This window comes from Ascaphus truei, chromosome 2 (assembly GCF_040206685.1).
Source record: "Ascaphus truei isolate aAscTru1 chromosome 2, aAscTru1.hap1, whole genome shotgun sequence".
Taxonomy (NCBI): domain Eukaryota; kingdom Metazoa; phylum Chordata; class Amphibia; order Anura; family Ascaphidae; genus Ascaphus; species Ascaphus truei.
This window is the reverse complement of record NC_134484.1, coordinates 171,754,456-171,781,763: the sequence shown is the minus strand read 5'-3', so window position 1 is coordinate 171,781,763 and position 27,308 is coordinate 171,754,456. Positions and strand designations below refer to the sequence as shown.

The following is a 27,308-nucleotide window of genomic DNA, read 5'->3' as shown; positions in this document are numbered from 1 at the left end:
ACATACTGCAGCCACCACAAGTATAACAAACAAAAATAATTTGCCCTCTGTTCCCCTCCCCAACCCCCCATTTAACACTATATAATGTCCTACAGTTGAGAAGGTGTGGACACTTCCAAAACTGGGGCATAGACAACACAGGGTGGGCCACCTTAACAAAAATATATAGTGGACATCAAATTGTGATTAACAACCTTCAATAAAATTAGTAGAAACCTTGTGTCAACAAAGTTTGTATTACAGTATAACAGGCCTTACATAAATGACTGTTGCATGTAGCTCAGCTGTTCATGCCTCAAAAATTAACCAGCACAAAAACGTATGAATCTTGGTTGACATTTCTTTAATAGAACCCGCTTATACACCCTGAAATTCTAATTATTTTTTTTAATGACAAAATTCATCTGATGTATGGTACATGAAGATGCTGAACCCATGAAATTAGATTGATAGCGAGAAATAAATTTAAGACTGAGTACAGTACCTGTCCAGACACACGGCAAAGGGAGATGAGAGCACATTACTATAAGACATCACTCAGGAATCAGCAACCACCCCAAACATACCAAGAGGTGAGCACATCCCATTTTTTTCAGATTTATATTTGAAACTTCATAGCTGGTACAAACTATGATTTTGCAGTACAATGGATCTGGATATTCATTTTTTAGTGAAATTAGATCTAAAAAATCAGTAAGGTATTTGAACTGTGCCTCAAAATAAGAAAGCTTGCTGGTTTAGATTTGTTAGACAATTTCCCAGACAGGGTTGTTGCACCATTTGGACCCATAAAATTCCCCTTTAATTTTTTTTTTTTTTAAATGTATTTATTATGCCTAGGCGATTGACATTCTTAACATTTCCACTATCCTTTAACTTTTTTTTCTATTTTTAATGGCTTATATATTTTCCCAACAGAAGAGTGAAAGAAATAATCAAACAAAGTTATACAAGGCCAATCTGAAGATGTCATTGGTGCAAGCCCATTTGCCACCAAGGCTCTTCAAAACAAACAGCTGGTTGAAGCCCATCACTGGATCGTCGTCTACCTGAAAACAACGATAAGACGTGCATAAGAGATTTGGGGGGAGGGGGGGCCCAATAGGAAGACGCAACATGAAAACTGCCAACAGCGGGCATATTGTGAACCCTGGCAGCCAAGGAGGAGAGTTGCTACCGGCACCCAACTAGGAGGCAAGCATTTACAGAAGAGCTGAAATTAAAAGGGGTTCAGTGCCGGAGACTTCCTGCTTCAAATGAAAAAGATTTTTGTTTTTTAAACCACCACATGTACTTTTAAGTAATCGTAGAAAACTTTGCTAAAAAACACTTTCCAGAGCAGGGGGTGTGGATACCACTGTCATATGGGCATGCAGACTGGCGTAGAAGCATGTATGGCCCCCTCTGCTCTAAAAAGTGCAAGTGTACTTTTATTGTAAAAAATATGTTTTTTTGGTGGTCTCACATTTAACAATTTTTCTATTTATAAGTAAAAGGTGGATGCCGAAACACACACACACAGTGTTGTGAATGATTAAACACATGCTTCACATAAATTTCAAGCAGTGAGGTTATGTAGCGTAACCAACTCTTATGGATATCTTGATATCCTCCTCAAAGTTGCTTATGTATGTGCATTACTTTGTGATAATTTGATATAAAGCAATCTTCACTATAATTGCTGTGTCTCTTTCTATGTGTGATTCCCCTTCCCCTCTTCTCTGATTTGATACGGAACCTTCTGTGCCTTGCTGGATGTCTGAAGAGGATAATCAGGATATCCACAAGAGTTGGTTACTCTATATAACCTCACAGCCTGAAATTCATGTGGAGTATGTTATTTGAATTATTCACAACACCTTCTCCACAGTGATATGGTCTGTACTGTGTTGCACTATTTTTTTCTATTTATTTTTCTTAAAATGTCCTTAGATCCATTTGCGGCACGAATTTTCAGCATACTCTGTTTCTGGATTTGGAGTCCTGTCTGGGAGCAGCATTATCTCCAGGGACTATGTTTTTTATACCTTTATCACTCACGAGCAATATATACATACACACATACATATACACACACAGGCACGTTCAATTAATTCACTTAGTGCCATTCCGCATTCCTGAAAGCAACTCAGCATCCATACCGCCATCAATAACGTTTGTGCAAAGCAGCAGTGCACAACATGAAATCAGTGTGCTCACCTTAAGCTGCCCTACAACCATAGTTAGTATGCAGTCATGAGGAGCAGGCTGATGATCCTGGGCTGTTATGCTGTGTTGAATCTTTTTAAATGGCAGGGTCTGTGTGTGAAAGAGAATAGTAAAGAATGTGGAACGCACACAAAACATTTCCAGACACGAAAAAGCTGCCATTAGTGTAGTATTTGATTCATAGAAATGTTTTGTTTTTGTTTCAAATATTGAGTAAAACAGAAAATAAACAGCATCCACAGACATTGATAAACCACTTACAATTATATTTTCTGTACAAAAAAAACAAAGAAACCAGTGGGTAGTTTATATTAACACCAAATCAAAAACAGTTACGTCTAAGCACACTAAGGCCTGGGACATAGACACTTTGTCCGTGCGGAGGTGCGCTGAGGCTCAGGGAAAGCGGTGCTTTCCCTGGCCTTAGACAGCACGCCGTCCGTGGGCGTGTCAGGGGCGGGCCAGTGACGTCACAGAGCTGGTTTGCCCTCATTGGGCGAACCGCTCACGTGACCGGCCCTGCGCTCCGGCGAGTGCCAAATCTGAAAACTTGGTGAGACACACACTTCCGCAAGCGTGCGTGAGCCCCTGCTAAAGCCGCTCTCATTGCGGCTGCAGGGGCTCAGTGCTGAGCGTGAGCGCACCTCAGCACGGATCAGCAAGGCTGATCCCACTATGTCCCAGGCCTTAGGCTGAGTCCATGGTGACTCAGCCCGTGCGGAGGCGCGCTGAGGCTGAGGGAAAGCGGGTGCATTCCCTGGCCTTGGTTAGCGCGCCGTCCGGGGGTGGGTCGGGGGGGCGGGCCAGCGACGTCACGGTGCTGGTTCGCCCTCATTGGGCGAACCACTCACGTAACCGGCCCTGCGCTCCCGTTAGCGCTTGAATCTAAAATTCTTAAGATCCACGCTTCCGCACGCTTGCGGAAGCGTGCGCGAGCCCCTGTTAAAGCCGTTCTCATTGCGGCTGCAGGGGCTCACTGGTAGGCGCTGAGGCGCGCACACGCTTAAGCACTGACCATGCACGAAGCCCAAGTTTGGTGTGCTGGTTTCCTATTAGGTGATGACAAAGCCCAACTGGCATTATCCAGTTTCTGTCCTATGGAAGGAACAAGGAAAGAGGAGGAAAGAAAAGAAAGTTTGGGGGTCGAACCTCCCTGTTACCGCCAGGGCCGTCCCAATCAGCTTAGAATATAGATCTATTTTATTTTTTGGAGTCCTTTTGTTCTGGAGAACGTTCTGTTTAAACTCTGGGTGGAACGCGCTTTCAATTTGCGTCAGATTGATAGTTTATCATTCAGCTATCCCAATTCTCCAGTTCAGATTTAGCTCAATTCAGTTTATTGTCCTAGCCATGGCTCCCATGTTCTATAGAATTAATCAGTAGAATGCTTCAACAAAAAAAAAGCTGTAATTTTTTCCCCATCAGCATCATCTCGTTTATCCTTTTCTCAATAGTTTTAGAGGATTGGGCCATCTTCTTCCAAGAGGCCGCCACAGCACATCTAGCCGCCGATAAATCAACTGTCTCATAGGACGTCCAATATCTTCAACTGGTACTGGCTTAGCCAACAAAATAAATCAAGGGTCCACGGGAAGTTAAATCCGTTATATCTTTAAGAACAGTTTGGACGGTGATCCAGTATCTCCGCATCGCCAGACATGTCTACCAAATATGCACGATATCACCTCTCTGCCCACAACCCCTCCAATACAAATCAGATACCAGAGGGTAGATTTGTATCAGTTGGCTTGGAGTAAGGTACCAATAAAATTAAATCTTATAAATGTTTTCTTTAAAGTACATATGGAAGTTGGCAGCGAACTCCCAAATATCCTCCCAATCATCAGTCGATTTCTATATTTAAATCCGCAACCCATTTGAACATAGTCAGGTGAATCTACCGATGCCTCCATTCCAGCATAAATTCTTGTAATCAAGCCTTTTTTGGTAGATACCTCTTCTACACAGCGCCTCAAAACTTGAGGGTGGGAGAAGAATTCTAATTTCGGAGAATTTTTTTATGCAAAAAATATCGAAATCTGAAGATATTTAAAAACATATTCATGTCTGGAATCTCATTCATAGTTCGGAGCTCTTGGAAACAGAAGTTTCTTGTTGTTATGTAGTAGATAGGCAATTGCTCCAATATTAATTTGCCTTAAATTGGTCGAATTGTTTGTAGTTGCATCCTGGGATGGGGGGGGGGGAATTGGGGTTGTTGAAAAGTGGAGCGAGTTGTGATGCGGGCGATGAGAGTTTAAATTTGGCCTTGAACTGCATCCAAATCTCCCACATGCACCTCATCGGACCAAGGCCAAAACATCTGTAAATCTTTCTTATCGGGGGCCCATAGGGACATTAGCAGAGAAGGCGTTCCAGCGTATTGGGATTCTATAGCCAACCAGCAATATTGGGATGGATCAGCATTCCACATCACCACTTGCCTTAATTGGGCAGCTGGATAGTATTTTGAAATATCTGGGACTCCCATACCCCCTGAACTTTGAGGTCAACATAACCGATATAGCCGTTTCTGGGCCTTTTGCCCTGCCATATAAATTGGAATATTCTATTTTGAAGATTTTTCAATTTGGATCCCGGTATCTGGAACGGGAGGGTATGGAAGTGATATAGTAACCTAGGGAATATATTTCTTTTTTACAATTCTCCCGATCCACGACACCTGGTATCTTTCCCATTTCGCCAAATCCTTTTTGATCCCGTCAAACATGGGTGGGTAATTGCTCTGATAAAGAGTGGCAATGCCTGGTCACATTTACTCCTAAATATTTAATATGAGAGGGAACACCATCTATAATTAAAATGTAATTTTAGTAACTTAAATCTCAGAGTGTGGTAGGTTCAAATTTAGAGCCTCAGATTTATCATTATTAATTTTGCATCCTGAGATTTTCCCATAATCTGCTAAATCTTTTTGAAGATTTGGTAGGGAGGTCTGGGGACTTGCTAAGGTCATAATGTCTGCGATTAGGGAAATGCTATAATTTTTCCAATTATACCCTGGATGTCATTTGCTCTGATGTTAGCAGCTAGAGGTTCAATCGTTAAGGCAAAAAGAAGAGGGGATAATGGGCAGCCCTGTCTCGTACAGTTTTTCATTTTAAATCGGGTCTGGGTCATTTTCTGGTAGTTTAACCAAGGCCGTCGGGTTTTGATATAGTGTTCCGAGTATTTAAATCCAAATTTCTACAATGTTTTAGCTAAGAATACCCAATTTATTCTGTCAAACGCCTTCTCTGCATCCAGACTTAATAGCCCTGGTTCCGGCAAGGTGCACATGATCCATTATATTTATTATTTTCCAGGTATTATCTGCAGCTTGTCTTCTCGATAGAAATCCAACCTGGTCAATATGGATCAATCTAGGCAGAATAGGGTTTAACTAATTCGCCAGGATTTTGCTATATAAAATTTCAGATCATTATTTAATAAAGAGATTGGGCGATAGCTACCACATTGCACAGGGTCCCGGCCCTCTATGTATAATGGCCAAATTTGTGGTTGACAGATAGCGGGATCGAGTTTCCCTCCATGAATGGAGTTATACATCTCCAGATGTGGAGATAGTATGGCTAAAAACGTTTTATAATATATTGGGGAATCCATCAGGGCCTGGGACCTTCGATATTTTCAGGGGTTTAACCGCTTCTGCCAGCTCCTTCTGGGTGATTTACCATTTAGAGCTTTAGTTTCTTCCTCGGTCAATTGAGGCAAGTTACCTTTTTCTAGATAATGCGAGCTCCCCTCTGAGTTTTGAAGCGGGGTGGTGTCTTGATTATTTCAAATGAAATAATTTTGTATAAAATTGTGAATTCTTGCACAATTCTGTCTTCATAAATATTGCCATTTTTATATCTTTGACCGCCGTTATTTGTGACCTCACCCCCCTAATTTGTTCGCTAGAAGTTTATCTGCCTTGTTATCCTTATAGTATCGTTGATTGGTCCATTTCAGGGCCTTCTCAACATCTTCTAATAAAGTCTCAACTCTGATCTGGGCTTTATACCTATATTTTTTTTTTTGATGGATTGGCTTTATGTAGTTGTTCTAAGTTCGTAACTATCAGTTAATTACTTATATATTTTCATTTTAACTTTTTTCTTGCAGGTTGCTATAGAGATAAAATTACCCCTGATCGTGGCCTTATGGGCCTTTGTCGAGAGTGAAATATTCTTTTAGGGCCTGTTTAATTTTGTTCTCTATTTCAGGATGGTTCAATAGTGAGAGTCATTTAATCTCCAGTGGAAGGAGTTAGTTTTAATAAAGGGGAGTGTGAGATCAATTGGCGCGTGATCTGACCAGGTTATAGGACCAATATCTGACCTTAGGGAGGCTTGAAGAATATTTTTGTGGCAAATAGTCTATTCTCTAATAGGTTTGATGAGGGGGAGAATAGGTGTAGTCCCTTTGGCCCTGATGTTGAGCTCTCCATATATCTGTTAACAAAAAATCTTTTATTATGTCCCTAAAATCTCTTTGCTGTTTTTTGGATGTGGGACGTGTGGGTCTGTCCCGGGGTAGAGGATTTATCCACTTCGGGATTAGAAACCATATTTAAATCTCCTCCTACAATGAGGGAAAACAAATCTGGGTTCGATAGTTTCTAGAACCGATTTCAGAAATTGTCTTGTTCTCGTTCGGTGAATAGATATTTATTAGAGCAACTGCCGAGCCTGAAAGTGAGCCATAGATTACAAGAAATCTACCCTCTGGGTCGGTGACTGCTCTTTCTACATTAAAAGGAACCCCCTGTCGGACTAGAATCGCCACTCCTCTCTTCTTGCTACTGAATAAAGAATAAAACGGTTGCAGAAAAACCTCACCTAAAGTGTTAAGGGGGGTAGTCAGCACAAAAATGCGTCTCTTGCACAAACACTATATCACCACAAGATCTCTTAAGCTCCTGGAGAGCCAGTCTCCTTTTCCTATTGGTCTGGAGCCCCTTAACATTTAATGGTACAATCTTTATACAAGTGGGGTTAGCCATTGAAATGGTCAGTCAAATAGAGTATTGAGACTCCTCTTTTCCCACTGGAATAGTCCTTATATATTTCTGACAAATCTAGGTTCTCCATGAACTTACAATGGGGGATCATAAAATTTGGGTCGGCCCTAATAGACCAAACATCCGGGGGGGAGGAAAGGAGAAGGTGTGAGGGAGGAAGGAATCTGCTAACAGCACAGCAAAAAAAACAAAAAAAAAAGAGGGCACAGAAGTGGCCCAAGGTTGAAAAAAAAACAGTTGTCCTAGCAACTGAATTAGAGGGCATAAGGCCCTTTGGAGACAACCACGGTCCCGGAATCCTGTAGACAGCAAAGGGACGGATAAGGGGACCCTCTCACATATTCCCTTAATCATACCCCCTTTGTTCTGGTGGATCTGTTCATCCCCACATAGCAGACATTTATGATAAAAATTGTAGTTAGATATAGGACTTTTGTAAATATATAACCGGGTTCCCTATAGGGGTTACATCTATAAACCTGGGAGGGGGGAGGAAAAAAAAAAAAGGGAGGGGAGTGTGTGGGGGAAAGAGCATGTTAAGCCACAATGATTTTAATATAGATGAGGCTTACGCATTGATAGTCCAGCTATCTCAAATCTTAGTAACTTATAGCCTCTGTTTTGATATTTCAAAGAGATAGATCTCTTTCAAACTTGGCAGACATTTTAGAAATACTTAGCCGATATAGGGCTTATGAAACCACCTTTAAATAGGATGGAGACAGGGAAGTGAGGAGTAAGAGAGAAGAGGGGGTTGGGGAAAAACACAGAGGGGGAAGGGGGCACAGGGAAAAGCGAGAAAGGAACCTATTATGAGGCTTTCACACTATTGGTCGACCAGCTTATACAACTTCTGGCAAATATTAGTCTCAGCTCAAGAGGCGAGCAGAAGATTCTTTCAGACAACCGGGGACCCAAAGCCTTATTATAAAGGACCATTGGCCACTATTAAAATGTATACACAGACATTTTAAAAACTGGAAATATAAAACCATAACTTATCTATCGCCCCTAAGGGGAGCTATTGACCGATCAGAACTCTGCTCTCGTTTGGACACCAGTGATCGGTTCGGCCCGCTCAAAATTATACAAAAAAGGAGGGAGAAGGGGAAAATATCGATTCAACCTGAATACCCACAGTTGGGTCTGTACGTTTGGGAATCAGATGAAAAATGCGTCCAATCTACCCCGGCCGCAAATCAAACCCGCAATAGGTGGGCGCATAGCAAGGCGGGTCAGACTATTAGGCTGCGAGTGGTACATGCCAGCCAAGGAGCTAGATAGGCCGGAACAGCGCCACAAACAGGCCTCTAGGAAGTTAAGGAATGTAGATTGGCCGTTTTAGGTATTTTGACAAAAATGTTGCCTGCACCATCATTTCTTGACCAAGATTGAACTTTGATAATCTTAGACCGAAATGGAATGGTTCACAAATCTTCCTTATCTTGATGTATAACAGTAAGGCAGGTCACAAGATAAACACAACTAACTTTACGGATGACTGATTGAAACAATTTGCAGTAATGGACATACGGAATAAAAAATAAACTCCTGAAGCCACCACTTATAACTGAGAGCTCTGAAATATAATCTTCCAACACTGCATGGATTAGAGGAAGTGTGATGAACTGGATAGGAGGCAGGGGAGGGAAGGAAGGGTCGAACCACATAATCTAGCAAAAACTTCAATTTTATGGACAATGTTTCTATCCACGCTGCTTTTAGTCTTGAGTCTGGGAACAAAACTAGGCATGGACCCCCATCTTCTCAATCTACTACTTTTTCTCTGCCCAATTTTGCAGTCTCCCTTTGCTGCTTCATGGCTCTTAATACCCTGCTAATGATTCATATGTCCAAAAGAAACCAATAAAAAGATGTTTTCTCAATAAGTGGGTGAAGGATATCAGAGCACTGAATATTGCCCTGATTTCTAGAATGTTGATGAGACGTTTTGATTCTCCTCGGGCCATAAACCTTGGACAAAAAGCCATTGTAGGCTGGCTTCCCATCCTGCCGATCTTGCATCTGTGTACACCAGAATCCACTTTGCATGTGCCAGAGGCGTGCTTTTCCACAAATTGCTCCATTTGAGGGATAAGCAGGTCTCGAGTAGCAATCCTAGATGTGTGTTTGACTACTGCTACTGTAGTGTTTACGCTTAATCCCAAAAACCTCAATATCTGGGAGGGAACTAAACTGCTCTTGCGGTTGATAGTCCAACTGGGCTGGTGGGGAGGAGGGGAGAGAAGGTGTTCAGAGTCCAATGGGCAGCACTTACATTAGGAGATGCACTCTAATGCTGGAGGTGGGAGAGAGGGGGGGGGGGGGGGGTAAAGGAGGGGAGAGGGGTTGGGGTGTACCCCATGTAGTAATCTTGCATATTAAATGACTGCTTATGATTCCTAGTTGGGGAGGGGTTGGGGATGTAAGGAAAGCATTGTTTTCATACAGTAGTTGCAGTCTACACGCAGTCTTGGGTTTTCCCACCAGCTGCAGAGGACAACATATTTAGTACATTCATAACCGAGGGGGAGGGAAGATATGCCCACTGCCATAGGAGGATTCCAGGAAAATAAAATTACTGCGAGTGTGAAAACTATTTCTTTATCCTGTACATCTCCATGGCAGTGGGCACACTTGGGACCAACCCAAAGCAGTATTGAACTATGGAAGGGTAAAATAATGGAGTCACGCCCAAAAACATGTTATGAAAGACGTTTAAAGTTACTACAGCTTGTAGAACCTTACGGGGGAAAAAAATAAATAAATACACCACTTGCGTTGGCAGAGGCCTGCACATCTAATTTATGTGTAATTAAAAAAAAAAAAAAGGTATTGAATGGACATCCAGACGGCCGCCTTGCACAGTTCAAAAGGAGAAGCCATTGCTTTGAATGCCCATGGACTCAGCCATTGCCCTGGTAGAATGGTCTGTGAGCACCACTGGAGCAGTCTCCACAGTTCTCCAACTGTAAGATTTGATCTTGCAATTGTTGCTTTTGTAGCTGGCTGTCCCTTCCTAGAACCCTCTAAAAAAGGACCAACAGCCTGTGACTGAAGCTGGCAAACCTGTCTAAGTAGGGTCTTGAAAAGTAGAAAAGCATCACAGGGCACTTCGGATTTTTATACAGTAACTATTTTTTATTAGCCAATTTTTAAAGTACGGTCTTGGACAGCACAAACATCTAGATAATTTTAAATCTTTACGTGGATGTTGAATTTGAACAAAATGAGGGAATAACTCTTGGTTGAGATGGAATGGAGAAATCACTTCAATAAATGGGACTTGTCTAACTAAAATGTTTTTATTTTTTTTTAAAATAAAGTTCTCCGATACTCTTTGTTTAATCCTTGCAACTATAGCGTATGCCAAACACTCAAATTAATTTGGAACAGTTTAAAAGGAGGATTGACGAGATATGGACTAGAGAAGTCCCGTGGGATAATTTTTTGATCTGCAGCATCAAACGTTCTACAGCCTGAAGGAACCTCGTAAGTGGATCATTAGCCAAAGGCCTTTCTAAAATAAATTTTAAAAAAAGTTCATGTTTTGGTGCCAAAGAACTTCGACCAAGTCCTTTATCCAGCCCATACATATTTTTTTTTTTTTTAAAGATATAAAACTACACTATAATTCCTGGGTCAGGTTTTTCAAAATCTTCACCAGATTTGTGGCACCCCGCTATAAAAATAAACCATATCCGATTATATACTTTAAGTCAAGGTCGTGATAACACTTAGACCTTTATTTCGGAGGCAAATTTCTCAATCTCCTGGCCTGAGGGGGCCAATTGAGGATTAGGGAGCTCAATTAACAAACCGACTCAGTCTGAAGACCTGTACCTTTGACAGGCACATGACCTCTGAAAACAAGTTTGGCCAGTTGTGCATGACAAAGTTGAGACATTAGGGGGTCTGGCATAGCAACATAACAGCATTTAGGATGAAGCCATTTTGTGTGAATATTTCAATCCGCCATCTTGTCTTGTCTCTGTGAGTCTTAATTTCTGTGTTTCATTTCTGTATAAACAAATGTGTGAAGCAGAGAATGGAACGTTTTCGCTCTTAGCTGACTTTATTGATCTTTCCTCATCCAATCAGCTTCAAATTGAAAGAGTAAACAGCCAGAGGTTGTGAGAACCCGTGAGATAAACTCAGATTCTTACAGAGAAACTGGTTCTCATACAATATGCCAGGTGGCAGAATAGGCACATCCCATTTAACCCATAATGGTTTTTAGCTGACAGGCAGTTATCCAATATTGTTATGTATTACAAAAATGACATCGGCTTTAATATTATGTATTACAAAATGAGGTAATATTAGTGACGCACAAGCCCCCATTGAGGGAGGACACTTTTTAGTATTTAGGGTATAAATATTTGGCATACCGTGTTTATTGTTTAGAGAGCTTTTTTTTCAAAAGCTGTCTCCGTTGTGCACTTTACTTGAATAAATTCACGTGTTATTCTGTTTCAAAATAACCTCAGACTGTTTTTTATTTACGCTTTTCTCAGGCAGAATTAGGTTTACCTCCGCCTCATATTTTCTTATCTTTAGCACTCTTGGAATTAAAGGTATAGGAGAGAACAAGTATGCTAGAATGAGGGAAGGGCGAGGGCATCTGTGTGGGCTGCTCGGATGAAAATTCCTTGAGCAAAAGACAGGGACCTTTCTGTTTAGGTTTGTCACCTTAAGATCTGCGTATGTCCAAATACCCCCATTTGTCTTGGCAGAAAAACCTCTGCCTTTATTTTCCTTGAAGTTGGTCTAAAGGGTCCTGGTTTCATTGATCCAGTAAGTTTAACTGAAGAGCTCTCATATGGAATCTTGGCCACATTACTTCTAAAGTGGTTGCCATCTTTACCAACATTCTCATAATAGCTCCTGCTGTCATACGATTTGCTTTAATTTCTTTTACAAGCCCAATAGCCGAATGGAACATGACTCAGAGAAACTTTAATGACCAACTTGGTTCGAGATGGCTTTTGTTTAATCAACCAACCACAAGTTATTAGAAAGGCCAACTATTCTGAGCGGTGTTACCAATATCTCCTCTCTTCTGGATTTTATCAGAATATCACCCAGATCAGGAAGAAAGGCATCCAGATATTTCCAGAACTCTGATTAGTGTAATCAACACTGAGTCCTTGGAGCCCCTGCCAAAAAAAAAAAAAAAAAAAAGGGGGGAGAGCTGCATACTGCGAATGAAGACATGCTATTAGGAATCTGAGGTCTCCCTAAAGTGAAGATAAGCATCAATTAGATCCAGTGACACTAACCTCAAAGACACCATCTAGACCTTTTGATTTTTAGAAAGGTATTTACACAAAAAAAAAAAAAAAAGTCAAGAACTGGTCTGAAACTTCCTGTGGATTTTTCCACAAAAATAGGTTTGAATAGATGCCCTGCTTTCTTTGGGCCTTTGGAATGTCCACAACCACTTTACTGAATTTGAGGTCATAGATTTGCTCCATAGCATTTCTTGATTCCCTTTAACTTGGTTTGTTTGAAACTCAAAATATTTTTTCATGGGAAGGCTTTAAATTCCAGATGGGTTCTTCAAATATCATCGGTTACCATCTAAGGCCTTGGCCATGTTTGGCGCTTGCTCGCTCTCGCTTGCTGCCGCTCGCTCTACCTGGAGCTTTTTGCTGTCCTTACAGAGGAGACAGCAAGCGCTTGGGAGGCGGGTATCACTGTGTGTGTTGGTAGCTGTCAGTGTGTGTGTCACTGGGGAACGTGTGTGTGTGTGTGTGTGTGTGTGTGTGTGTGTGTGTGTGTGTATTATATAATATTTTAAAAATTAAAAAAAAAAAAGACATGTGAGAATAAATTATTTATTAACATTGTGCAACTTTGATAAATATATTCACGCACACACACACGCATACGCACACACACACACACACACGCATACACAAAGGCACACACACAGGCACACACACACACAGGCACACACGCACACACACACACACACACACACACACACACACACACATCGGGGTAGAAGGGGGACAGACCGTCAGGGGGCGGGCGCGTCACTGGCCGGGGGCGGGCCAGTGACATCACGGAGCTGGTTCGCCCTCATTGGGCGAACCGCTCACGTGACCGGCCTGTCTCGCCGGCAAGCGGGGGAATTTTAAATTCCCCCAAGACCTGCGCTTCCGCAAGCGCGCGGAAGCGCAGGTGAGCCCCTACTAAAGCCGCTCTAATTGCGGCTGTAGGGGCTCAGTGCTGAGCGGGAGCGCGCCTCAGCGCGCTTCCGCCAGCAAGCAGGTAACATGTCCGGGGCCTAATAGAGTCCATACCACTTTGAACCTGGTGAGCCTTCCACCTATTGGCAACTGTGAAGCTCCATTTCATGAAAATGGACCTCTATAGGTTGCTGCTCTTCCTCTAGAGCCCTGAAAGATTACTTGGGTCCACCTCTCCATGATGGACAGCAGTGACCCCTGCCAGGGAAATAGAATCTTGCTTCACTGAAGTGTCCACTCTGGCAGTAAAGTGGGCCCTACGAATTGTCTCATACGGCAATAGAAGAAAAGGACCTTTTGGACGTTGCATCTGCCAACCAAGGACGCAGTCATAATGCTCTAGCGGCTACATATGCATTGGATTTTGCTGCCAAAAACGTACCATGTCGAATGAGAATTCTGTTGCAAGCTCAATCTCTCAAAAAAAACAAAAAAAAAAAACACTGCTATTCTAGGCACCTTCGCACTCTATCCAGGGCTTCAATATTGGCCAACCAGATCCTCATGGCACGATACGGAGGCTGTTCCTACTGTAGGTTTCTCCTGCTGCAAGAAAAGATTTATGCAACACTTTCCATATGTCTCTTCATAGAATCCTTAAAAGAGATCATCATCTTCTACTTGTAAACTGGGTTCTTCTAGCCAACCTGGTCATGGCCGTATCCGCTTTGAGAGAAGCCTCCCAGGCTTGCTTCATGTGGTAATAGGTACATCTTATTGGAATAAATAACACTTTGGAATAAAGACTTTCCCGTGTGGCTGAATCCATTCTGCTTCAAACATATCCTGGATCACCCTATGAAAGGGGAATGCTCCAATCTTCCTCTGCGCTCATTGGAACAGCCTGTCCTGGATCTTAAATGCTTCCTCAATCTAGCATGCTTCTTTTATAGCTTTGACCAGGCCCTCTTCCAGAACCGGATAAAAAAAAAAAAAGTAGAGCACTCAGCTTGTGCCTCGTGACTTCCATTCTTTATCTTCTGAAGGAGGAAATATTTGTTGAACATCTGAGTCCTCTGATAGTGATGCTCTTGTTTTAGCCAGGTTTGTGTGTTCTCTCATGTTAGAAAAGACTACATTGGCTCTAAAGGCTCCTGTACTACAGTTGTAACACTACCCACAAAGCTTTTTCGTGCCATAGCATGTTTTTGACAAGCCACACATACAGTACTTTGCCTTGCTGCTTTCTTCCTTCGATGTAATGTTTCTACTGCAGCTGTAAAAACTATATTTTAGTCAGTGCCTCAACTCAGCCAAAAAGGCATTGTGTAATAGGTGTGCCACAAAATGTAAATGCCTGAGGGAAAAAAATAAATACAATAAAGTTTACCTACAAGACAAGGGCAGAGACCTTACTGCTGTCACACTCCTTTGCACAGACTTGCAATACCGGACAACACCAGCATTTAAAAACAAAAAAAAACAAATTGCGCCCTGGAAATTACATAAGCGCATCATGTTTGAAATTATACCTTGTCCGGACTTTTCAAATCCATGCGGCTAGCAGACTGGGGAACAGCACACACTACTGTTCCCCAGTCTGCTAGCCGCATGGATTTGAAAGAGGAGGGTGGGGGATTTCCACTGCCGTGCAAAGTGCCTCTGCAGGAAGACCTGGTCTCGGAGGGGCCCCCTGAATTGCAACTCAACCCTGTGGGACAGGGGCAGAAGAGTAGCAGAAACTGTCCCTTCTATTCTACTACCGCCAGAAAAATATGAAGGCAGGCAAGCACAATAACACCCAACAGCCAGGTAGGACAGAGAAACTGTCTGCAAGCAAGAAAAGCTACTTACAGGAAGTACAGCCTACAGGGGTTTTTTTTTCTGTCCAAGCCTGGCAGGAGGCAGAGCTTACCCCAAGAGTGCCCACTGCCATGGGGAGGGAGGGGATGTACAGGAAAAACAAATTTACAGTTTGAGTCATAAGACTCGGGGGCAGCCACAAAGATAATTAGATCTTACCAGCAGTTTGTGTCCAGGGAGAACAAAGTCTAGAGAACTTCATTATGTAAAACATTTTAGAATCTTGTCTTGAAATTCCTTATACCAGCTTCCTGCAGTTTTGAAAAACCATCTTCATTGGTCTAGCAAGGCAGGCGTGCGCAAACTGGGGGGGCGTGAGATTTTTGGGGGGAGGCACGGCGTTTAGAGGCCCTGCACTCTTCCGTAAAGCATTTAAGTTAAATGCCGGGGATCGCACGCAAGCCCCCTGCAAGTTCCCTTACCTGGTCTCCGGCGGCTTCTGGCGACATGTTGCCATGGCAACGCAGCGTCAAATAACAGCGGGGTAACATGACATCACATGGACATAGTAATGTCAGAATGTCGGAGACAAGGAAGGAAGGAAGGGGGGGGAGGGGGAGGGCCTGGACGAGCAGGGTGGAGGGGGAGAAATAGAAGGCAGGGGGCACAGAGGAAACAGTTTGCGATCCACTGTAGTAAGGCACGCAGTGGTGATCACTAATCTATAGGCTACACCAATTGTGGCAGAAATACACATCAATAAACCTTCAATCCTTTTGTGTAAACGATCCCTGGAGGTTGTAGTGTATTAACGGGATCATTGTTTTCCTGGCAACTGCCATATCTACTCTAGGAGGATTCTTCCTGTCATGCTCATCTTCCGGGTAAAGGGATACATTTGTTGGAACTTGATGGGAGTGCCGCTCTTTCTGCCTAGGTAATTATAGTCACCAACGGCAGATGGATGTACGCAGCGCTTTACAGTACTGTATACAGAAAGTACAAGGAGATAATATACAGAGTTAATAACTTAAAATAGGATACTTACAGAATGCAATAGGAGTAAGTGCAGTATAGAATATGTGTGAGGGGGCAAGGAAGTACATCTGGAGTGTGAGGGGGCAAGGAAGTACATCAGGAGTGTGAGGAATAGCCTCAGGTTAACAAAATGCTTAAAAGAGGTGACATTTAAGGCATGATTTGATGACTGGGAGGCATATGAATTGTCAAATGCTGGGGTGGAGGGAATTCCAACCAGTGGTGGAAGTGTGTTGTACTATGGGGGGAGGGGGATGTGAATACAGAGAAGGAGCGGCTTAGTGAGTAAAGACAGAGGAACCTGGTTCAATTTCCGGTGTTGGCTCCTTGTGACCTTGGGCAAGTCACTTAATCTCCCTGTGCATCAGGCACCAAAAACAGATGTAAGCTCCACGGGGCAAGGACCTGTGCCTGCAAAATGTCTCTAAAGCGCTACATAAAACTAGTAGCGCTATACAAGAACATGCTACTACGACTACCACTACTTTTTACTTCTAAACCCTAGAGTACCACTACTTTCACAAACCGGAGGTCCCACATCCTATCTAAAGAAACATTTGATTTGAGGAAGCTTTCCTTCCCTTCTACTTTCTAACCATAAATAATGTATGGTCCTCAATATGGTCAGAATAGTTTCTCCAATATTAAATACCTTTTGAATCAGACACATACGAGTACTTTTTTTTTTTTTAATCACTTCAACCACTGTCCCGAAACTGTACTGCTTGATCTCTTTTTGGATATCCCCCCCCCCCCTCATCTCCTGGGAACCCCCTACTTCCTGCAATACCAGCACCAGGGAATAATTGCATGTGGGACACAATGGCTGCGGGGCCCAAGCTTGTTCGTCAAGGGGATTCATCTCTTTTTTTTTTTAATTCTTAAATTCTATTAAAAAAATACCGTACAAAAAGCCTGCTATACAAGGTCATTAGCCCTATTCAAATTCAGAATAAGGACCCTCTGTCTTTATGTAGTCAAGAATAGCATCATAAGTAACACTTGGGTTTATTAGCCTTCATAAACCAATAAAATAAACGAGGGGCTGTGAGATCCACAAGTCTTTATTAATTCTGCTTGTGCCACCACTGACCCTACATCATAATACCATGAGCAGTGTTACACGCCCCCCCCCCCCCAAAAAAAAAATTGTTTAAACAATTGTGGGAGGGAAGAACATAAATAAAAATGTTTAAGTATGGTATATGCTTGCAAAAGATTAAAGTATTTAAATAAAATCAAGGTAAAATCTAGAGTACCTTTTTAAAGTCCCTCCTAGAAATATCATTGTAATGCTGTGCAATTCATTGCAGGGCCACCCAGCACTTAAGGATGAATTTCAGAAATTTATCATAGAAGAATAAATAAAATGTGGATTATTTATATGAAACATAAAAAATACAGAAAAGTGAGTAGGTAGGGTTAATAAAAATTAAATAAAAATAAAGTTCCCATTTTGTAAATAAATATATTATGATGCATATTTAAAAACTATCCAAGTGGAGCCTCAACAACATACCTATACCCAATAAAATTGTTCAGTTTTGATCCAAGTCAGAAGGATTTTAAATCTGTTCTTGAACCTACCACTAGTTTCTCCAGGATTGCTGCCTTCCCTCGGTACTTCTGCCCTTCCCATGACAGACAGGAGTCATCAGCCTAAACAAAAAAAGATGAAGTACTGGTAAGAGGGATTTCCTTAAGTGCCCATAGACTTGCCATATTCTGCACCCCTGCTCCTAGAAATGGACTGCATCTGTCTGTTCTTAAAGTCCAATAATGTTTTGGAAAAGAATTGTTAAATACAATAACAGGCTGAAACGGTGACCACAAAATGAAAGCAAGTTTTTTTTTTTTAATTAGAGGTATTCCTTTATTTAGTTTTCTACCACTTTATTAAAACTCTTCGACAATGTTATGGTTAAAATGTACATATTCCGTTTAGGTTTAACTAACAATCGGCGATCTTTCAGCCCTATCCTTATTGACCCCCCAGGCAGACCATGCTTTTTGGATTGCCACTAAAATTACTGCATTTGTAATCTTAAATGTAACTTTACCAGTTAATAAAAATTGGTCACTTCTAGATTCTGGAGTGAACCACAAACCAAACCCTTGCAAAAAAAAAAAAATCCACTTAAGAGTGAACATTTCAGTTTTACAGGGAATAAAAGTGTAAGATTAATAAACACAGTTCCATATGATTCAACCAATAATGATTAAAAAAAATAATAACTATATAATACTTACATAAAGAGAGTGGAGCTGTTCCCTGGTGCCATCAAAATGCTGGTAATAAAGCTGTATAAAGGTTGATCCAACTTGCTCCCACACTGGTCTTTCCGCCATCCCAGCAAACTGCACAAATGTGGCTACTCAACGACACCCCCAAGAGAACTCTACTTCAGGAGAGTCCCAGCAGGCCTCACTTATCTTGCACTTCTTAATTCCCAACCAATCCCCACCCCTAATTACCATCAGAGGTATCAGTGTGTAGCAGCACAATTTATTACAAGCTTCTATCTCTCATATCAAATGTATTAAATAAAATAATCCAGCCCCATTAATGAGGAAAATACATGTATATAAATATATAAAGTTATATTGTTTTGCAGCCAGGTGCCTTTAACAACCCTAGAGCACTGAAAGAAAATTAATGCTATGCTTAATCTATGAAATCTCAGAAACACTTGGGGAAATAACCCTCTCATTGCTCGAGTACCAAATACTCTTACATTTGGTTGCAGTAGACGCTGCTTCAATTAAATGTGGGCGATGTTCACATGAAAGTGAAAACGTCCTGATTGCAATCAGTGGGAAACCCTTGCATCTGGGCCATTTCTTTTATTAATAAAATACAGCTAAAAGACAATAAGTTCCCCACCTGACCACTGATCACACCTACATCTCAGTGGGACAGCGCTTGCGTTTTGGGACGATGAATGCCCCTGATTGAACCTTGCCTTTTGATGTAGAATTTAAATTATGAACAGCTTTAGCTGCTTACTGTACATCAACCATCACAATGTCCACACCTCACCTGAGTGGACATGTGCAGGTGACCAGGAGACAGATGGATAGCAACCAATGAGTCATACTTCGCACTGTCAGTCTGGCTTCTTCATGGCAATACCACACCCAGTCCTTGTTTTCTAACTACTATTCCAATGATCAAAGTTTCCTCCATTTTAATGGGATTATTATATTAATGCTTGACTGGGACTATGAAAATATGGATAACTGGGATTGCCAAGTATATGATCTCCTGCTGCTATATGGAGCTAGCCTCTGCCAGCAAAATAAGAGAGGGAGGGGAAGGAGACATCGGGGCTCTCGGATCAACTCAAACCAATTATTATTATTATTATTATTTTAAACCCCCATATTCATTTCAATCTAATTATTTAATTGCAATGTTATAGTGTGGTAATTAACCCTCGTTAGATGTAGAGATACATCATTATGAAAATAAACTAAAAAACGAAACAAATTGTAAAAAATAAAATAAATGAATGGCACAGATAAAATATACTCGTGTTTAACCCCTTCACTGCTGCCAATGTCGTGCACTGTAGTTTGATGGCAGCTAAGGGATTCATTTTAGTGGAGTTATTTTGAGTGACACTGCGAGTACCAAGTAGGTAAAGTAAAGCTATATTATGACCGTGTTGCTTGATCACCTCATTATTAGCCATGTGTGCAATACATCCTGGAACCCATACCCATCGGGCACAACACAGTCATCCTGGAACACATACCCATCGGGCACAACACAGTCATCCTGGAACACATACCCATCGGGCACAACACAGTCATCCTGGAACACATACCCATCGGGCACAACACAGTCATCTTGGAACACATACCCATCGGGCACAACACAGTCATCCTTGGACCCATTCTACCTCTTATCCTGCTTTTTAACCACGTGCACCCTTTGCTTAGCTGAAGGACACAACCAGCATTATATTCAGGGGGGTTACATTCCAAGTCCCCCCCCCCCCCCGTCTAGTGTCAGAGCAAGACACTCAGATGATGGGTGATCACCAAGTCAGTCACACGTGTCGGAGTATCTGCACTGTATCTGCACTGCACGGTATCCCTTCACCGTTTTCATAGCCAGCAAAAAAAATGGACTTTTATACCTTATAGTCTCCCACCACCTTCATCATCATGGGCATTGTCCTGAAAACAAGTTACTGGAGAACTGGGATGCGGCGATTTTGCCTTTAAATTTGAGAAAATGTAGTCTGTAAAAAGGAGTAAAATGGCCGCCGGGCACCTCCATGCTTCTGTATGTGACCGTGATCTTTTAATGACGGGGTTACAAAGTGTAGCTCAAGCTGGTTGTGGTGGAAAAAAAGCCTCTTTGCAAATAAATAAATAATGAAACCGGGAGTCCCATAATGAGGACAATAATTGCCCTACACTGAGAAGCTGTTGGTTCCAAAAGCATTAAAGAAAAATACTGGACTACACTATAGTGAATATACACAACCCAACTGATATATTTGGCATTAGTTTTCCAAGCTTCCCCTCCAGGAAAATGTAATAGCAACAGTGCAGATATTACAATCAAGAAAGAGTTGTAAAGTATGTACATTACACAGTGAGTAATAAAGTATGCGATAAGGGTACAAAAAAAAGCTCAGGTCATCTGTCAAAATGTATTGTCTGCTTTAAACAGTCAGGATTTGCTAATTATCACTTTTATTCCAGAATCCTGCCTGTGTTCAGCCTTCCAAAATACATGTAATCAGGGTGTTTGTGATGTCATCAGTGGGTCTGTTATATACCAGGTGACTTTCCAACCAGTTCATCAAAAGGACTAGATCAGAAAACATTTAGGGCCACAAGCTTAATGTAATATTAAATACATTAAAAAAAACTACATTTTATCATTTTTCACTATATACTGTATTAATATTACCTTTACTTGCATGTGACTTATGAAAAATTGTACACTGCTCCAGTTAATTTGATACTATTTGCTTAAAGCACCATTGCCTTTAAAAAATAATTTATAGTCTCTTCCCCCCTCCCTAGGTGGGAAGCAGGGGTCCTACGGAACTGAACCGTTTTAACTTCAGCCCCGGGGACCTCCTGCTCCCTGAGAAGCTTCCATCTGAAGGTGATGCCGCGGTATCTCTTGCATGTTTAAAGGTACCGCTGGCCAATAGCAAGCTGCAAAGGACACATCAAGGCAGTGGACTGCAGAGGAGGAGGAGGAGGAGCCCTGTTATGCACAGTGCTCACACATCAGGCAGTTAGTTAGAAGTGGTGGTCCACAAAAGCATTTATATAAGCGTGTGCTTAGCTGTGGCACCTGTGGATAGGCACAAGCGTAAATTTCAGCTGATTTAGGCGACCTTCGAGGTTAAGATTAGGAATTGTTGTGCTCCAAGAGACCCCGCCCTCCAATACCAGAAATGTTTAAAAAGGAAAAACATTGAGTAGTGTGGAATACCCCTTTAACAAAGAGCGCACTGGAGTTTAGAAAGAATTAAGTACATTAGCCCATATTCAATATATTGCGATGCCTTCACGCCTCCCTGGGAACATTTCAGCCATATTGCAACACTCAGGAATATGTTATTTTCATTTCGATTGGCGTTTAGTACCTTTTTGTTTCTAGATTATATGCCTCCATGGACTACATTTGTTCCCATGAACCTCATAGAACATATACATATTCCTCCTATCTCAGACTCGTTGCCTCATCTTTGCCTCCCTGCTAAAATTATTTTATAGCAATATCACACCAGCAATGAGAACTGCTGGACGATTTGACAGTGATATGTTTATTTATAAAATGTTTTACCAGGAAGAATACATTGAGCGTTACCTCTTGTTTTCAAGTATGTCCTGGGCACAGAGTTAAGATGACAAATGGTTACAAATACAGTTACATAAGTGAACAGGGTATACGGTGTTAACATATCACACATTTAATTTACCGGGGTAATTTTTTTTAAAGCAAAAACTTGTTTGAATCTTTTACACTGGATTATGGCTTTATAATCTTTGACGGGTTTCTTTACATGTTGTATGCCATTTAATTTTATGTACAATTTGCACATATTTTCGCACACCCTGTACCATCTGTATCTACAGCACTTCTTCCCTCACCTGCTGTCTCTGTAAGTGTCCCATCATACCACTTAAATTGTAAGCTCTTCGGGGTAGGGATTTTCTTTCCTATTGTCTGATTTTGCTGCGCTTATTGTATTATTATAATTCCCTGTACTGTATTCTTTGTGAAGCGCTGAGTAGACTTTAGGCGCTATATAAATAAAGACATACAATACCCTGATGTCGACATATGTCATGATAATATTAGAACTGTAGTTTTACACTAGGATGGAGCTGAACTCTTCGCCATCACAAAAGACATCTTCACAGCACATTCAGAAATTGCGTTAGTGAGAAGGGTGGAGCTCTGTTACGTCATGTCCAGATCTCACATTTAAAGATTTCATGCAATAAATAGCAAAGAAGGGTGAGTAGTCGTGTTGGTCCTTTCTTCCATGTAGTAAAAAATGAGGGAGAGGGAGTAGGTGGTACGATACCTTTTATTGGACCAACAAGTAGTTGAGAGGTTCAAAACTTGTAACATTTCAGGGTCCTTCATCGGGTATGGCAGAAATACAGAAACACAATATAATATACAGGCATACCCCGGTTTAAGGACACTCACTTCAAGTACACTCGCGAGTAAGGACATATCGCCCAATAGGCAAACAGCAGTTCACGCATGCGCCTATCAGCACGTCCTTAACAGCAATAACGGCTCCCTACCTGTACCGAAGCTGTGCACAAGCGGGGAGACTATAGAGCCTGTTACAAATGCGTTATTTACATCAGTTATGCACGTATATGACGATTGCAGTACAGTACATGCATCGATAAGTGGAAAAAAGGTAGTGCTTCACTTTAAATACATTTTCGCTTTACATACATGCTCCGGTCCCATTGCGTATGTTAATGCGGGGTGTGCCTGTACAGTGAATACAGGGAGTTGAGTGAAACTCCCCCCTCATGTCTCCTTAATGTCTAGGGCGCATTTGCATTTCAAAAGAAAATAGCCTTCAACAGTATGTCTCTGCAGTTAATTTTACAACAAAGCTAAATGTTGCACACAAAAAATAAAAATATATATTTTAGACAGATACTTATACCAGTGCTCTGATCATTAAGGGCGGACCCACTCCGTTCCAAATGCAGAGTTCAGAACAAAAGGAAGGGGTAGAGGCTCCACAGATTTAGCAACATTCAAATATTTAGTCAGAATGTTCTGGCTAAATAAATATTTGAATTTTGCTAAATTTGTGGAGCCTCTAATCCTTCCTTTTGTTCTGAACTCTACTGTTCATTTTCACACCAGGCTACATGCTCCTCCCTCTCCTCTCTGAATTCTGCTACAGACCCCGACAACCTGGTCAGGAACTACAACTCAGCCTTATCCTCCTCTCTTGAGCTACATGCCCCGCTTTCTCTCTTTCATCCTTGCATGCTGGGTTCCTCCACTCGTTCCTCTTAATGCCCCTGGAGGAAATCTCACACTCTCGCAGACTTCCTTCACTACAAATTTATGCTAACCTGTTTTAACTCTGCCCTCTCTCAAGCTAAACAAACCTACTTTTCTTCACTAATCAACACACACAAGTCTAACCCACGCCGACTCTTCCCTGTCTTTGACTCTCTACTCAAACCACTCTCAGCTGCCTCTTCTTCCTCCATCTCACCTCAGGATTTTGCTGACTATTTTAAGGAAAAGGTGGAATCCATACATCAGAACATCCCGTTTCCTCCTCCCACCCTACAACGCTTCCTAACTCTCCTCCTGCCTTCCTTGACTCTTTTTCCACTGTCTCAGAGGATGCATCACTGTTCTCTCCCCCCTCTACCACTTGCCCTCTTGACCCCATTCCCTCCCATCTCCTAAAACCTCTTGCTCCTACTATAATCCCTACGCTCGCACACATTTTTAACTCCTCCCTCTACTCTGGTACCTTTCCACCCTCCTTCAAGCATGCAACAGTTATACCATTACTTAAAAACAGCAAGCTTGAACCTACCTGTCTTTCTAACTATCGTTGACTCCTTGAACATCTTGTATTCTCTCGCTTGCTCCATTTTCTCAACACCTATTCTCTCCTAGACCCTCTACAATCTGGCTTCCGCACTGCTCACTCCACTGAAACAGCCCTCACTAAAATTAACTGATGACCTCCATGCTGCCAAAGACAGAGGCCATTACACTCTGCTCATATTACTCGACCTCTCTGCAGCATTTGACACCATGGACCACCTTCACATTCTCATTCTTCTCCTTCACATTCTCCATACTCTTGGTATTCGGAACAAACCTCTATCCTGGATCTCATCCTACCTCTCCCATCGTACTTTCAGTGTCTATTGATCTCTCTGTGGGGGTACCCCAGGGCTCTGTCCTGGGATCTATCCTCTTTTCTCTGTATACACTCTCTCAAGGTGACCTAATAACATCTTTTGGGTTTAATTATCACTTCTATCCTGACGACACACAAATATACTTTTCAACACCCGACCTTACACCTGCTGTACAAACCAAAAGTTTCTGAATGTCTCTCTGCGATATCATCCTGGATGGCCCTCCGCCGCCTTAAACTTAACATGACAAAAACAGAGCTCCTAATACTTCCTCCCAAACCTGGCCTTACTACCTCCTTCCACATTACAGTTGGAAGTACGATCATTCACCCCGTAGCCCAAGCACGCTGCCTAGGGGACACACTCTGCTCCTCTCTCACATTCAAAACGTTTCTAAAACCTGTTGCTTTTTTCTCTGCAATATAACAACGATACGCCCTTTCCTCTGTGCTCGACTGCTAAAACTCTGACTCAGGCCCTCATTCTCTCCCGTCTCGATTACTGTAACCTCCTGCTGTCCCGCCTTCCTGCCGTTCACCTGTCTCCCCTACAATTTATCCTAAACGCTCCTTCCAAAATCACTCTACTCTTTCCTAAATCTGTCACCGCATCTCCCCTCCTGAAATCCATCTACTGGCTTCCGATCAAATCCCGCATCTCGCACTCATTTCTCCTCCTCACTTTTAAAGCTTTACACTATTCTGCCCCTCCTTACATCTCAGCCCTAATTTCTCACTATACACCATCACGACTCTTGCGTTCTTTTCAAGGAAGTCTTCTTTCTACCCCCTTTGTATCTAAAGCCTTCTCCCACCTTAAACCTCTCACTGACTGCCCCGCACCTCTGGAATGCCCTTCCCCTCAATACCCTATCCATCTTTAAGACCCACCTTAAGACACACTTGCTTAAAGAAGCATATGAATAGCACTGTGGATTATACTGGACACATGATACATAAAGCTTGGCCCCCTGCATACGCACTTACCAGAATTCCCTCCTACTGTCTCTGTACATCCTACCTACCAATTAGATTGTAAGCTCCTCGGAGCAGGGACTCCTCTTCCTTAATGTTACTTTTATGTCTGAAGCACTTATTCCCATGACCTGTTATTTATTTGTTTTGTTATTTATATGATTACCACGTGTATTACTACTGTGAAGCGGTATGTACATTAATGGCGCTATATAAATAAAGACACCATCTTATTTCATACTCCCGGTCTACATCCACTGTAACCAGATATCCCTCTTACATACACTGTATATAATATTGTGTTTCTGTATTTCTCTCATACCCGATGAAGGACCCCAAGAGGTTTGAAAGCTTGCAACAATTCAACTACTCGTTGGTTCAATAAAAAAAAGGTATCATACCACCTACTCCCTAGACCTCCTTTGTTACCACATGAAATAAATAGAAACCTCAGTGATGCAATACTTGAGAAAGACAATGGGCCTCATGCAGAGAGCATCGTTATTTCAAAATTCGCCATTTTTTGTACAATTTCGCGCAGAAACCGGCATAAAATGGCGAGTTACGAAAAACGCGCCATTTTGTTTTTTTTATTGCTAAAACTCGCCTTGCGGCTGGCGAGAACCTCGATCTCGCCATTTTTAAAACTCTCCGAATGCAGAGAGGTACGAACGGCATGTCGCGGCTGTTCGCGCCAGGGAAATGGCGCGTTTTTCTCATTTTAGCCGCGCCAGGAAATATTGGCAATAAGATGGCGCTCGCCGCCTATAGCAAAGGGGAAAAAAAACCCGCGATTTTTTTTTTTTACATTTCTGAAGCGCGCATCTGTTCCATTCAAACTCGCCACACGCATCCATGTTAAACATAGCAGAATTCGCACTTTTCTGCATATGGAGAATAAAACTCTCCAAAAAAGCTACTTTTTATGAAATTCGCCAATTTGAAAATTCTATGCTCTCTGCATGAGGCCCAATGATGGGTCAAAAGGTTTGTGTTTTTGTAATGCCTGGTCCTTAAATAAATATTTGTACCTATTTAAGTAATGCATCATTGAGCTTTCTATGTATTGTATATGATTTGGTGGCCGCTTGCTTTTCTCTGTTAGATGCTACCACAAGTACCTAAGTATTATATTGACTTGATAATTTCCCATTTCCCTTAATTATTGCAAATACAGTACATGTAAATATCACAACACAATCTCAATGCTCTCAACTGTAACAAAAAAAGGCGAGGAAGAAAATCAAAATGGCATCCAAAATGGTCACAGAATTCAAAAGGCAAAACTGGTTATCACCAGATGCCAATGAATTGGGTGCATGACATAAGCATGTTATGTTGAGAATGTAGAGTGGAATAACAGTTACAAACCAATGTACAAATAAAATGAATAGGCCAAGTTTCTGACTGAAGCTATTGAAACACTGAAATGACACCTGCAGGGATCTGTACACTGCTTACTCTGATAAAGGAATTACATACATTGGGAAATCAACTGATATGTCAACCTCTATAATGGACATCATAAACAAGGAAATAAATTAGATTCCCCACCAACCACTGTCTGACTTGCTTTTTGAGCAATGGACATACACTGAATCGGGACTGTTATACTCAAAGTAGTATAGAAAATACCTATCCGCCCATATA

At 41.8% G+C, this 27,308-nt stretch overlaps 1 protein-coding gene across 3 annotated transcripts; it reads right to left on the bottom strand.

Moving 5' to 3' along the window:
• Positions 1–328: 328 nt before the first annotated feature.
• Positions 329–20,734, bottom strand: LOC142486969 (nuclear transport factor 2-like). Of its 3 annotated transcripts, none has more exons than XM_075585551.1 (5): positions 20,178–20,274; positions 18,523–18,644; positions 17,860–17,931; positions 2,200–2,298; positions 329–1,049 (listed from the first exon to the last, which is right to left on the bottom strand). In XM_075585551.1, the coding sequence occupies exons 2-5, from the start codon at positions 18,619–18,621 to the stop codon at positions 936–938; spliced, it is 384 nt and encodes a 127-aa protein (XP_075441666.1). In that variant the 5' UTR covers positions 18,622–18,644; positions 20,178–20,274; the 3' UTR covers positions 329–935. The 3 variants fall into 3 exon arrangements, with proteins under 3 accessions (XP_075441666.1, XP_075441667.1, XP_075441669.1); XM_075585552.1 differs by lacking the exon at positions 20,178–20,274 and adding an exon at positions 19,157–19,278; XM_075585554.1 differs by lacking the exons at positions 18,523–18,644; positions 20,178–20,274 and adding an exon at positions 20,418–20,734.
• Between the last annotated feature and the right edge of the window lie 6,574 nt (positions 20,735–27,308).